General features: G+C 41.2%; 1 protein-coding gene across 10 annotated transcripts in view; it reads right to left on the reverse strand.

Moving 5' to 3' along the window:
- Positions 1–15,291, reverse strand: part of LOC100747273 (flocculation protein FLO11-like) — a 307,210-nt gene that overhangs the window by 16,601 nt on the left and 275,318 nt on the right. For 8 of the 10 annotated variants that reach the window (XM_024370425.2, XM_033323163.1, XM_033323173.1 and 5 more), the window contains 5 exons: positions 12,550–14,540; positions 3,369–3,441; positions 2,917–2,957; positions 1,146–1,304; positions 6–618 (listed from right to left, as the gene is read on the reverse strand). In XM_024370425.2, the coding sequence (XP_024226193.1) occupies positions 6–618; positions 1,146–1,304; positions 2,917–2,957; positions 3,369–3,441; positions 12,550–14,540 (2,877 nt within the window). Of the gene's footprint in view, positions 1–5; positions 619–1,145; positions 1,305–2,916; positions 2,958–3,368; positions 3,442–12,549; positions 14,541–14,839; positions 15,204–15,291 lie in introns of those variants that run through there. The other 2 variants (XM_033323182.1, XM_033323169.1) reach the window with 2 other exon arrangements.

Raw genomic sequence — 15,291 nt, forward strand, 5'->3', positions numbered from 1 at the left:
CCGCCGCTGCGGCCATCATAGCTGATGGCTCGTACGGAGATCTCTGGGACATCTGATGACTCATCCTCGTATCCTCGACCATTGGCATGGGATATGCGACTGTGGGCTGCATAGGCAGCACGTGATGCGTCGGATGCTGAGTAGGATGATGTATCGTCGGGCCAATAGATCCTCTAGACCCCATGGCGTCCATCGAGGACATCGACGAAGAGTTCGAATCCTGATTCATGTACGAGTCGTACGTTGGCCGTACTGTGGGTGGTGGAGGTGGTGGCGGTGAATTCACTCGACAGGAAGCAGTTTCTTCCGTCTTTGGTACCAGTAAGTCGGTCGTGTTTTGACCTCTGGATGGCAGGGTGTTGCAGCAACTGCCACTCGGCGTCATATTTTCAGTTTTAGGGACTACCTTGGTCGTACGGGATGAGGGATTCTCCTCCGGCGTTTTCGGAGGTTTCACGTTGATACCCGTGCTTTTCGTTGTCGTGTAGTAGTCATAGGTCAGGCTGCTTAGCACCGGTTTTGTGTCCTGCGCCGTGGACCCGTACTGGGAGTAGCTCTTGCTATCCATCGACGGCGGCAACAGGTTCGTACTGATGTATTCTGGAGGAATTCCGGACACTGTTGCGAAAATGAAATGGTTATCACATATTTTTTATTGTTATTAATATCGTGGTGAAACTATATTTGTATCTTTGCTTGGTTATGTCTGCTTTTAATTGAGGAAAAGATTGAAAAACTTTCAAACGAATGTTTGTGAGTAACATGCTTCTGTGAGTCTAATTATTCTGTATCTATGCATTTTCTTCAAATAGATAAAATATTTAACTTGTAAATATGAAAGTTTAGTTCTTCATAACTGGGTCGTTCAGAAACCATGCTGATGAACTTTGAAAATTAAAATGCATAGAGCAATGACAATTACTCGACAATAGCCACTGACGAAAAACGATGTGGTTTATGTGTACCCTCGAATGTTCGGTTTGGTAGAAGTTCACGCGAGAGCTATCGAGAAACGATCGGAGGATTAGTTTCGCGACAGTCCTGGAGCTTATAAGCCCCGATCCGATTTCACGGAGCGGCTCCATCCGTGGATTTTCTCTTGGGGCGAATTCCAGACACGTTCGAGTGCCGCTGTGCCGCCTTACCTTGAGCCTTGTGTCGTGCCTCGCGTGCAGCCTGCTTATTGGCCGCGGCAATGGGACATCCGGATAGGCTCCTGTGCGTGTTCCGATTCGAGCTGACATGGCCACGGCCGTTGCAACCAGGCGTCGGGCATTTCAAAATAGTCTCATGCATCGCCAGAACTGTAGAGAACCCAGAGACACGTGACGTGGTTATAGAACGCTGCTATTCTCGCTCCATATTTTTTCTTATTACGTTTCGATTAAGTTATCGCTAGATTATACATACGTATACACGCACACTAAGATACGATCGGTAGCATCGAGCTATTATGGGTTTAAGCTCGGTTCTTTCTTATGCGTTGAGTATAATTATCATCTTTGTCGGCAACACGATTCGCTTCTTTCTGACACATTTCGATCGCGTTGGTTTAGCTTCGATCAATGTTACACACGAAGTCAGAGATGTTGTGTATAGTATACAGAGAAAAATTAGAGGAGAAAACAGAAAGTAAAGGAAGAGAAACAAAGAAAAAGAGACAGGTGGGGTACATAACGTCACGGGACGAAATATACACATCAAATGTGTAATAGTACAATCAAGTATACCGAGCGGGTAGAGAGAAACTCAAGTAAAGACATAATCGAGTGACAAAATTATAAGACAACAACTTGCGATTCTTGTGTACCTCGATAGATTACTTGTCGTGTGTTTTGTGTTATATTGGGAATAATGTTGGTCTCTCGTATAACAGATATCGTGTACATAAAACGAGTATTTTAAAGAATCACACAAAAAATAAATTACTAAAATATTTGACATTTATTGATCTTGCTATGAAAATGAACTATGAATATTTAATGAATATTAAGAAATTTCGATGTTTCAATAACGAATCTATATAAATTTAAATTTGAAATTAATAAAAGATGATGGACATTTTGTGAGAGATGACTACAACTTTGTTGATCCACGATGAATCAATGATCTTTCACCGTTTCGATCACGACGACTTTACTTGTCGTGTGTTCTACAGGATCGGTCGACAAGCATAGTTTGTCTGATATAGGGAACCGTGTCACAAGAGTGTGTAGTCGCCGTTTTAATTATACTCAATCGCACAAGACCCTCCGTTCGGATCCGGCGTGCTTGTACACGCATACCGGCTAGTCTTGCACCGTCCGTGTCTCGAGTTCTCCAGATGTTCGTAGGTACGGCCAACATAACCAAGTTCAAGTGTGGTGATAAATTCTCTACTATAATTAAACTACAAACAGAACGGTAAAAATTAAAACGGAAATGAAACGCAATAAATAAAGCTCTCTACCCCGCAAACGAAAAGCACAAAGAATATAAATAGACAGACACATAGACACATATAGACGGGCACGGTTAAACGAGCCCGTACTCTTTCGTCAATTCGTTCAATGCACGAAATTGAAGAAGTCCAGTTTTCATTCTTTTTCTCCATTTTTTGTTCCAATTGCTATTAATAAATGTCAACATATCGCGTGTAGACTTTTTACTTTGGTCGAATGAATTTTTCGTAAGCGTAAACGAAAATCAGTATCGATTCGCGAAACTTGTACCGAGATTTGATCGCATAGGTTTAAAGATCTTGAGCCCGATTTAAAAGAAACTACTGCTGGAAAATAATTATAGCCGTTCACGATCGTTCTCTCGCCACTCCCCTGCTCCGTTGTCGCGTGAAAAAGGCAGTCTCGCAAAAAGAAGATGCATCTATGTAACTACGATAAGAAGTAAGAGTAATGGTGCCGGTCTGTGACTACTTACTCTCAGGCGTTAGTTTATCCTTCCGTGGACAACCGGATAGGCTGAAATAACAGCAGTGAATTATGAAGCAAGGTCGTAACACACAGGTTTTAGTGGATTGTAAAAGTATGAGGGAAATAACTCGGTAAGGAAGATTTTTACTGGCTGCACAGTGACTGCCAAAAGTTTTCTGCAACTTTATTCTTTTTAATACTCTGAGTGCCATAACTTTGTCAAGAAACCAAAGTTCTAACTTGATCAAATTTTCGAGTATTTTATGTGGAATCTTATCCAGGAGCACCTAACACAAAAGTGACCATATCCTATTCCATATTCAATGACGATCGGATAACATGACGAACAGGTCTACTAGTGTCAATCCTATTTCACTTGGTCTTCCTGTCGCAACGTGGAGGTGTCTAATTGACCAGGGCAAAGTGCAGAGCACAGGTTAATTACCGATAATTGCTTACCTGCGGTGGTGAGAATAGAGTCCGGTCACGTGACCCTGCCCCGTGCAGCCTGGGGTCGGGCACTTGTTGCCCTCTGTAACAAATCAAACCATAGCGAATGGTCAAATTTCGTATGGTTTATCACCATCGCGGAGCAAATGCATTGCATTAACATATTTTGTGAAAATTAATCGTATGAATGGTGAAGAGTAAAATATCGATTATAATAGTGGAATTATTTACACGTAATAACTTTGAGCTAGGATTAACGATCGATGATCAAAATGTAGTATGTGATTAGGGGATAAGGATTCAAATGACTAATTTAAAAATAACACAGTATAAACTTTATATAAGGTAGAGCGTAATTTTTTGTATTACGTGACAGATTTTCATTAAATGAAATATTTTTTTTAAATTATATATATCTAGGAATAGAAACATACGTTAAAATATTTTTATTATATAGAATATTTGTATTTTTATATCTATATTGTCTGTTACGTCGCGTGAAGTGATCCGTGCGACGTCCTTCATTATCTGACCGTCAAGACCATTAGACAGACCCTCAATAAACCTAAGGACCCACCATAAACCTTAATTTTTTAACTTAATTGTTTTAACACATGTTTTTAAGTTAAACTGCTTGTCCTGAAGGATTTTCTTAGAAAAGTCCTCGGGTTTATTAGGCGCCCTTAAAAATCATGGAGAAAGCGGGTAGTCGCCTAATGGGAAAAACGAATATTTGTCTAACGAAAAAGCTGGTTTCTCCCATAAACAATGTCACCCATGAGCCACGTTGGTAGGAGGCTTCTTCCTCCTATCTTCATTCCTAACGTTGGTCATAACCAATCGGCATTGCGGGTCGTTACCCTCGCTTTCCTGACGAAAAGTGTGAGCAACAAATCCGCGTTCTTTGTTCAAAGGGCACACCCATACCGAGCTTTCCTTCGTAATCACATAATAACGAACTTCACTTCTTCTACTACACTAGGAAAGTCAATTTATTCTCTGGACGACAGAGCAGTCACTTCATCTCTATTCTTGATCTCTAGACTTATTCCACAGTAATGTTTGAACCAAAACACAGTTCAAGGAACAGCAAGGGTCAGAAGTCAAATCAGCGGAATCTACAAGTCGAAGACAGTCAATCGATAGAAGATACCTCATCACAGTCGTCAACACGAAAGGTGTCTCAGGTCGTGCTCATTCGTAGTTGTCATTTCACATACGCAACGTTGCATCACATTGAAGTTGTTGGATCATTCAAAATACTTATTAACCTGTTAATAGCAGCGTTATATTCACTCAACTATCCTTATTATCCCAAAAGAAATAAGGGATCGAACGATTCGTGGCGTCGATCAGTCAAATCGTAACGGAAATTTACCACTCCCGTTGGCGCGCTTCTTCGAGATCGCGTCTCCCCGCGAACGTCCGAAAGTTGATTGTCTTTAATTTTCCATATTTTCTCCGAATCAAGATAACCGGTATTTTTCCTATACGGCCCCACATGTATTTCACAACTGGAGATCGTTAACACAACCAGCATCTCTGTAAATGAGTAAAATATCGATCCTATTGATAAGAAACGATCGAGTTTGCGGTCTAAAAATCTCGAGCGATTGTTCTGACATGATTGTCGCTCCGCTGATTCTCGGCTGTCAACGATAGAACGTGTCAGTTCCGATGCACTCGGCCATTTCGAATCGAGCATATTGTGCTCTTTAATTAATATCGGTTACGCGCTGCGTAATTGTAATATCGAGCAAACTGAAACTCCGTGTATCGTGCATCGATTCATCGTTTTCTTGCTGAATTTAATGATCGCAACAAGTATGTTTGATTGCGGGTAAATTACGTATCCAAACCGTATGGAATGTCGAGTGAAATGATAGTCGAAGCGTGACAGCGCGATCCAATACGCGGTAAAGTACTGTTACTGTGGTTCGTTTTTGTAACGCCCGAACATTGGATTCGCTGTTCGAACGTTCACTTTCGCTTTGGCAATTGGACCAATCCCGGGCATCGATATTTTAACAGGAAAACACCGGTATGTTGACAAGACGCAGTCTTTTTGTAACAGGGAAAATGAAACGCTCTCCCTTGACACCGGTTTCACGATAATTCTTATTGTGGACTGACTGCGAATGCATGTTATTTACTGTTTGTTGATAAAACAAGCGTTCCACTTTAATTTTACTATAGTATATTGTATAGATTGATGTTTTTTTAATCACGTAACGTAATAAGAACATAAATTAATCATTTGAAAAAAGGTATATTATATTACATTTACACAGTCCAAATGAAGCTTAAATTTATATAAAAATACCTAAAATTGTCAATGACAATCAGGATTGAAATTCTTGATAAATTCATCTGGACAAAAACGCATAGAACAGTAAGAAACTTGATAGACGTTATTCTTCGGGAGTATTTACAATGGCAGCATTCAATGAAAATTAACCATCGGATGGACGACAAGTATGTCCGACATCGTGCTATACTTTCAGTCGACACACCGTGACAGTTACAGAATACGTTTTATTTCCTCGTTTGCCAATATCTATGTATATTTTATATTCCTTGCTCAGAGCATTGAACCTAGAGGCAAATAAAGCTTCCTTAATTACGTTCTTTCCAAGTTGAGCGAGAGTACATAGAAACGTTGCAGAAATACCTTTAAAAATATATCCAAAATACGAAAGAACATTTCTGAAGATATTAATAAACAAATTTAATTAATATTAAGCAATGTTTCTTTAATGTTAAAGTCTTTTTTAGTAATTTAAGATAGTTTAAAGTAAAGATGGCGCTTTAAGGTTTCAACGGAAAACTTTAAATGAAAACGGACAGGCTGTGGCTAACTGTGATACCTTAGATCTCGTCGCGCAAGTTACGCATTTGCGAATAACCACCGGGATTTCTCTGTCCGCATCTAAGTCTTGGGGATTAGCACTACATGTACATTCGACCCAAACTTGCCCATGAAACAAGGAACAAGCGAGCTCGCATTATCACTATTCTTCGCGGAATGAAAGCGTCAATCTTTCACATAATACCTCTGGATGATATATCTACTATCGAACTATGTGTACAAATTAATTAAAACTCCAATTTTGTATTAACCAGTGATTAATAAAATCAATGGATAATAAAAACACTGGCAGGAGTATAGTTGTAATCATACGCGAATTCTTTTACAAAATTAATTTATCACCGAACGATCCATTATTGTTCGGCAATAGCACGGTGAAATTAATGTTCAGAAACTCTGAGAATTTTTTCCTTCATTTTTTTCCCTCTTGTTTCTCGCTATTCTTACCGCTGTCACGAAATTGCATCGGGGGCATGCTCAAGCAACCTGTACCATCTGTCGTGTACTGGCTGTAACTTAATGGCTGGTATGGTGCACGTCACGTATAATCGTGTTCGTGTTCTCAGGGTGACCTCGCGTGACCAGACAATTACAGGTTTCCAGTACGCTCTATGTAGCCCAGAAGTACCAATCGCTTAGGATGAGACCGTCTACTTCGGCCCTTTCGCTTCCAGCGCGATGTTGATTTTAACAACTATCGCTGAATAATTCTTTTTTATGGCAGCTAAGATGAGATTAGTCCATGCGTTACGGTGGCTTAACTCGCGATAAAAAAACTATAATCGTAATAATTATATAGCGCGTGGGTAATAGGTTCTTCCTAGTTAACACTCGTTCCACAACGAAACTTTCATAGAGTTTACCAACCACTAAACATTGCAATTTAGAGTGTGTAATAATACATGTCGAAGATTGTGTCATTCGTGATTGGCGAATTTTTTTCCGTGTACTGTTGATCCTATGCACGGTTAACCTTTATGCGATCAGATAAATTTATTGGAATAGCTTATATAATATCATAGAGTATATTGTTTATCGAAATTTTATTCATAAAATTGGAACAGTAATCTGATAATCGATGTAGATGTTGTAGTAAAGTTATTTTTAACCTTCAACGTGTATTATTAGTTAGTAATTAATTATATAAAAGAACTCAAAATTCAATCACATAACAACTCTGATACTGTGTTATTTATGATTATTAAAAAATGCATTAAAAGATTATTTCATTAATGTTACATCATTTACTATCTCACAAACGACCGAGACCGCTCATACAAAGTTTACGCGATTCGTAAGATGCTCGTCCATTTCATAGACGAGTTTGCCAACATCACAATCTTTATCTTACGCGTATTAACTCATTTAGTCCTAAGCTAAGGTCAATTCTACGTTTCTTAACCCGAAAAGCTTCCTTCATAACATAGGTGCGTCCGTCACGTGTGTAAGAGGGTTCGAAAAGGGATTCAGAAGGAAACAACCTTAAGGGAGGCCAGCTTTAGGTTAGTTGTAGGGGGTTCCTATGGAGTGAGTACACTTTTATAAACTTTGTCGTGTACTAATCCTCCTTCAGCCTGGATCCCCCCAGCCACCTACAGCCGACCCACGAAACAGCCACCATGACGCCGAGAAACTTCATCAGGCCGTCATTTCGCCTTCGAGAAAGAGAGGGACCGAATCGATCCCTGCTTAGACGATAGCCTGGTCCACATTCCTGGAAAATTAGATCACGATACGTGATGTCATTAGCGACATACTTTATTCGCAAAACCGAAGGAACAGGGGAACTAAATACGGCAATAGTTCGTCATGTCGAGAGATTCCAGGATAATGGATATTAATGAAAGGAAAAATGCGTAAATTTCGCTTTTGAACCGCGAATATGACTGCCTTTCTAGCGTTCTATGGTTAGAACATTGGGAACAATGAAAATGAAAAATGTCTGCCACTATGGAAATGATACGTGTTTTTAATGATTCGTACTCTTGTATGGGTACCGTATGGGTTAAAAAGAAATATTTAGACGTTTTCGAGATATTCAAATATTACTAATGCCAAATATTCCTGTATTGGTTGACGTTTCGATGTAGATTAAATAGATCAATAAATTAAAATATTTTTAATTTGGCTGAGAGGAATAAAACGGCAGTTTAATCATTTTCAAAGCATAAAAATGTAGACACTACACTTTTATTTTATAAACAAAACGTTTGTAATTTATAAATATCTTATTTTTCGTTTCATTTCGAATAAATTAAAGTTGAATTGTTTGTACTCGGCACCAGCACTCCTATTTCAATCAGCAAAATTAATCATAGTGATCAAATATAGCGTCAGTGATTCACATACCAACTTAATCTATTCATATTACCTCAAAAAAAATGTATACATTTGTATATTTATATATGTATATAACGTGTACATTATATCAGCCCCGTTTTTTTTTTTGTACATTATTACATCTGTACCTTTTTTAAAATGACTTTTCTAAATCATCTTTAAATACTGTTTCTTATTTTGCTAGAAACTATTAACGAATTACTTAGAACTGCAGCACTTCGATACTTAGAAAACACTTTATTGCTAATAAAGAAATAACGAACAATCCCCCAGATCGGTGAAGGAAGAGCGAACGGGATTCCGTGCTTTTTAATTAGTAGCAGGTTAAAAAGCGGCTAAGGGTGGCGGTTGGCCGCCGCCGGCGGGATTAATAAATTAGCCGTAAGGTTTTAAAGCGGCTGGTCGGTACCTAAGCTCGGTGGAAAAGAAAGAAATGGACGAAGAACGAAACAGAGATAGAGAAGAAAAGAACGAAGGGGCAGATAATGGTTCCGGTCAACAAAATGAATACCGGCACGCGCTGTTCTTTCCGGATCTCTGAATAGACTTGTAACGAGTCGGTCAGCCAGACCTCTCTTCTTTTTTCCTCTTTCTCCACGTTTTCCACTATGGGATCCAGTGGCGGGATGGACGAGAGGGTCAGAGAGAAAAGAGGAAAGAGCGGATCCAAAGGGTGAGAACGAGGATGAGTAGCGGGCAGCGAGGGTGAGGCCGTGGCCGAGTGTGTAATTGTGTTATTTTGTTGCCATTTCACGTGAGGGTCACCACGGGAGGTCCAGAGGTGTACATAAACACCAGGATTGTTTTATTCATTCGGCCCACTGCACGACGCGTGCCGAATTCTTTTCTTTCTCCCCTTTCCTCTCGTTTCATGTTGTCGTTTCTCGTCGCTCTCTCCTTCTCTTTCCACAATCGTGCCCGCACCGTGCTGAAATCCTAGATACTATCGTGGGTAAAAATTGCGGTTAAACGCGGGAACCGCGTATTCATAATCAATCGATGGACAGATTTAAATGACCACGTAGGGCAGGAGTGAATAAATAGGCGTGTATTTATTTTAATCGACCGATACTGGGGAGCCCTTCCAGGCTTCTTTTAATCATTAAAGAAAGGTGTTAATATAAGGAAAATATCTTCGTGCTTCTTAATTAACAAGTTTAATATATCCTTATATACACGAAGATAAATGTATCACGAAACAAAATAGGAACGATGTTCCTCGTAATAGTTATCGAAAAGGGTTGGAAAGTGTAATTATAACGTAAGATGATCGTAGATTCTCGTTCGACTTAGAACGAGATCTTAAAGGCCGAGAAGCAAACGTAGAAGACGAAAGATTCTAAAAAAAGAGAACAGCCCAGGGAACAATCACAAAGTACGTATTTACACACGGCGACGCGCGCGGCCGTAACGCGAGGGTAGAGCCCCTGCGCGCGAGTAAAGGTCCTTTTTATGCGTGCGGTCGCAAAGGCAGCGTAAAATTGAGTTACAGGGCAGTTTATTTTTTTATTAGCCAGGCCAACCCTGCCTGCCGCGCTGTTTCAACGCGGAAAGGGTGGTTTTTGCGGCCGACGGATTTCCCGATAGCGGTTTTATGGCGTGTCAACACGCTCTTATGCCTGTGCACCGTGTGTGTCGGCGGTGTGTTGAATAAAAAAGAGAAAATATTTTAAAAAATGAGAGAGTAGAGGCAGAATAATGAAGGAGGAAAAGAGGAAAGAGACGGGAAAAAGGAAGGAGCACGACGTGCACGCAATCCTGTCGCTAAATCGGAAGGCTCAGGAACGAGCGGCGCGAATGGCACAGGCGTACGAGCCTACGATTAAAACTATAGCTCCATAGGGTCCGGCACGCCTGTACCGCCGTCACGCTTGTAAGTATGCGATTAATCGTGCCCACTTATCACGGCCCCGCGTTTATTCATCGAGATTTCCGTCGAGTTGGATTGCTCGGCCTATCTCCACCTACGAATCTTTTAATAATCAAGCGCCCCCTGAGAGATTGACAGATGCCGCTGAAACTCCTTCAACGTAAACGTTCGAAGCGTGTTGGAAGTTTTTGTTTGTACAAATATTTTGATATGCAAGGTAATGTTGTGGTCATTGAGTGTGATGAAATTGATTGATCGATTGGGCTATTGTATTTTAGGTAATGTACGCATATTATATGGAGTTTAAGGATAGATAGAGTCCGGCAACGGTTGAACTAGGGAAATCTTAGTAGACGTGAATATTTTACAAATTAGTGGTTCTATGTTAAGATATATTAAGTAGAATCGATATTTTAAAACTTAGCTTAAGTGAATAATAATTAGTAAAAATTCTATACTTTGCCCGAAGAACCCTATTATAGAATACCTGAAATTTATAATATATTTTATTTTTCATTTATAACGTGTTTATATCTATAAACAGTATCTACTGTAATCTATCTATCTAGGTCAACTTACACAGGATGCGGAACGACAATGATTGAATTTTTGAACTGTTCGTCTTCGTAGGTTCAGTCAGAGAAAACGTTAAGGGGATAATGAGGACAGGCAGCAGAGCCGCATGGTGGTAATAAGGTAGCGTGGTGTGGCTGGGATGCTAGTCACGTTTCTAGCTGCTGACAGCTGCGGCTTATACGTATGACGTGGTATCAACCCCAAATTTCCCCGTCTAGGCACATCGTGTCGTCGCTGCCCTAAGACCCTGGAATGCACTCGAACTCCAACCTGTCACACCGTGGAATGTCTCCCTGTTGGCGCACCCGGAATTTTCTTTGATTTCCTTTTGTTGTCACTGATCGTTCCAGTATTTCTAGTGTTTTACTTTAGACAAGCGAATAAAGTTACTAAATAATACTATTTAATAATACTAAATAATATTATTTAGCTAAGATGTTAACGATGGAAATTATAACTAGCAGAATAATCTATTTTTGGAATCTTTTGAATAATGAATTTCTCGATGATGATTCATAGCATGACAAATATATTTTATCCTAATACTAAATTCTGATATATAAAAGTAAAATTAAATGTTTAAAAATACTTCAATAAAAAATCTTATTTTAAAAAAAATGCGGTAAAATATTAGCGTACCGTGAGAATGTTTCAACTACATTTCTATCTTAAGAACATCTCCAAGATAGAAGTTGGGCCGAGTAGGGAAACAATTAGAATACGTAACTTTAGGAAAGTAAATTTTGAAAAAAAGGGGAGAAAGTAATTTTGTAAGAGCAGCGAGTATATGGAAAAGTAAACTCCGACTTATAGTACAGAATTCTAAAGGGCACGTGCTTGAGTGCGTGTAATAGGTGCAAGTTTCCCCGCGTGCTGCCAGTCTTTACGATCATCGCGACATTCCCATGATCAAGCGAATAGTTTCGAAGCAGTGCAAAGACGAAGACAAAGTGGCTGTAGCAGAGGATACGGAGAATAACTTTACTTTGAGAGACCTTGATTTCACCATTTGAGTCATCGCCCCTCGCTTCGTAATTATTGATTTTCCGTGCTACCCTAACTCCCCTAACTTCATAGAGAAAGTAAGAGAGAGTGTGTGTGACAGAGAAAGAGCGACAGTAGGAGAAGAATACTGTACGCGGGAGAATCGAAAATGCCTTTTGTCCCCCTCTCATAGCGAATAACACACGAACGCTAAGCCTACTACTACCATCGGCATTAGTCTCATCAATGTTTTCGCGAATTTCTTCAACTTCGATCTACCTTCAATCAACGAAATTGTCCCGATTAGGGAAAGCGATTTAAAACGCTGCTCGTATTTGCAGTCGTTAAAGTCTCGACGGGACACACGAGTGGAATAACGAGTTGGACCTATGCTATTATTACTACGAATGCTTTATATCGCTATAAAATTCGTAAGTCCTTTTAAATGAACTCTATGAAAATAAAATTCTTCGTGAAGACAAGCATGCGATGCTTGCAGATATCGAAAATGTCGGTGATATTCGTACAGAATAGAACATTGAATCTCTCACCTCTGTTAAGACTGGACGGAGACATGGACATTCCCGGTCTGGTGCCATCAAAGGTAACGGGCCTTTCTGCCATTTTCATAACAGTTTCTTGCTGACCAGTTCCACTTCCTGATGTCGCATCAGCACCAGTCGTTGGACTAGACGTCGTCGTACTGGTTGAAATAGCGGTGATAGCGATACTATTCGTGACATTGTTCCCGTTGCCATTGCTGACCGGATTGGCAGTATTGTTCGCGTTACCACTACTATTGTTGTTCGTACTTTTGTTAGGTATGTTATTAGTACAAGTTCCATTGCTATTACTGTTGATGCCATTGGCCGTATTGCCGTTGGTCGTGCTACAACTGCTAACAGCCGTTACACTAACCACTCCCTCTCTGGCTATGTCCTGAATGGCACTGGCTGCCCTCGACCCGATACCAGCTGGTTGGAGAATCGTATACTGTTTCGAGGAATCGGGACTGGTGATAGCAGGAAGGCCACTGGTAGGACTTTTGTTGCCTGTCATCGAGTTCGGTGTAACCTCGTGCCTCGTTACATGATGAACCTCCTCCTTTGACGATTTCAATTGTAATAACGATACAGAGGAAGAATGCTTGTCCTCCGAGGTGGTCGAGATTCCCGTAACAGGTTGGGGTGTTGGCATCGTTGGTCCTGGACCAGCAGTGGGGTAACCGACAAACGTAGCGGATGCTGGGTACGGACCGATAGGTGGTATCGCTGTCGAAGCCACGGCCACTGACGGTGTACCGCGGCCAGTCGCTTTCGCGTGGTCCGTATTGGGTGGTCTAAACGCCGACGTTGCAGAGAACGGAGAATTCGACGGTGGTGAAGAAGAGGAGGTGGTAGTCGCGGTTGGCGAAACCTTCATACTGTTCTCGTTATAGTGCCTGTGGTAATTTGAATATAATTGGTTTTGATGTTGCTGTTGTCTAGAATTTTGTGGCGATTGGCCGTTTCTACATGTTCGATCCCTGTCCCTCTCGTTCAGCTTGTCCCTGTCAGCTTCGTCTTTCTCGGCAGCTGGATCCGACATGTCGATCTCTAATTCGTTGGAGGAATCGTCGACAAGTTCGTTGAAATCGGGTGGATCGTATCTAGAATACTTGTCAGTCTGCCGACCTTGACTGTCCACGTGAGTACCGATTATATTCCTGTCATTCCTGTCTTTATTGGATAAGGATCTCATCGGCACTGGCCTGATTTTACCTGATTCGTTTGGATTCACGTTATTTACTTGGTTTTGGATAATGCCGCATTCACTTTCCGTTTTTAACAAACTGTCTAAATCCTTTTTCGCTTTGTTCGGGTGCTGTTGTTGCTTCATATCTTGTTGCTTCAACTGTTGCTGGGATTTGCTGTTACGATCTTGCTGACCGCGGAACGATATCACGTCTTTCAAGGAACAACCTGCGTCATTGCTAGTGGTTGAAGAAGTGGACATAGAGGAAGGCGACAGTTTAGGGTTATCTTTTTTCTCTTCAAACAGGTTTTCAAAATTCGACTCATATTTGTCCTCGTCGGAATTACCTCGCTGATATAAGGATCCTCTCGGACCAGGCCAACTTCCAGACAGGCTTTTCAAAGCAGCTTCGGTTTCTCTGATTAAAGTCTCATCGTCTTCGGGTTCTTCCGAGTGTTTGCTAGACTTTCTCGCTGGGCTACCTGAATTTCCAGCAGCGAATGCTCGCTTCTTTTGAGGTAACGGTATACTCTTGCTCGAATCACTGGCTTCGAGCGATTTGCGCGTTTCTTCATCGCGGACGCTTTTCCTCCTTCGTTTAGCAGCAGCATCAGCTGTCTCCATTTCTTGCGGAATGATCGCTTGAACAGCCTTCTTGTTGATCAAGGGTTGCTGTTGTTGATAATGCGGCTGTTGTTGTGGCTGCTGTGGTTGCTTAGGATTTGGGCTGACAGATTCTGCTTCCAGCTTCCGTTTTTTGAGATGAGCCATCGCATTCTGGCCACCTGGCACGCTGGTCAGTTCCACCCTGGAACACAAAAATTCCAGAGGATCAGGAAATCTGCTCTCTCATCGGATGCATGGATGCAGTGAGTTTTGATCAATGAGTGCAATCCGCTCGCTCAAGATCGCTCAACATCTAACAAAACCAATTCCCGTAGCTGGGGAACAGAATCTCTGTCAGTTCCAAACGATTCAGATCACCCGTCCCATCTTCTTAATCCTCGCTTTCTATTCTTTTACCTTTCATTTACTTTTTTTTTTTCGTTTTTTCATGAACCGTGCATTCGAAGCCTAAAGTAACCTGAGTCTCTCAAGAAACTTCACCTGAATGCCGTGGAGGTCCACCGAGGACGTGGCCTCGAATCTTGGGACCCTCTCCATCCAGTCTAGACGTCTGAGATCTTCGGCCCCAAGTAAAATGTACTAACGACTGTGTATCTTCTTCAACTGAACAATACCACTCCGTTTTCTTTATATTCTTTCTTTAAATATTACTCTCTCGTTCTATGATTATTATTAGGAACACGGAATTGTGGAGACACAGATTGTGCACGCACTCGATGTGATATACGCGCGGGCGCGCGCTCGCGTGTTCACGCACCAGTCACGCGTGGTCGGTCGGCTACACCGACTTGATATACGATATATAGACAGATGCCTTTGTGTCGCACAAGCGCGCGGAGAGCCTTTCCACGCAGGATGCTCGCGAGCTACTGTGTGCTATGTTTAAGTTCGTTCGGGGGTGGCGATCTTCCACCGCGACACCGGAGGGGATG

The sequence above is a fragment of the Bombus impatiens genome, unplaced genomic scaffold (genome assembly GCF_000188095.3).
Source record: "Bombus impatiens unplaced genomic scaffold, BIMP_2.2 scf_0044, whole genome shotgun sequence".
Classification (NCBI taxonomy): domain Eukaryota; kingdom Metazoa; phylum Arthropoda; class Insecta; order Hymenoptera; family Apidae; genus Bombus; species Bombus impatiens.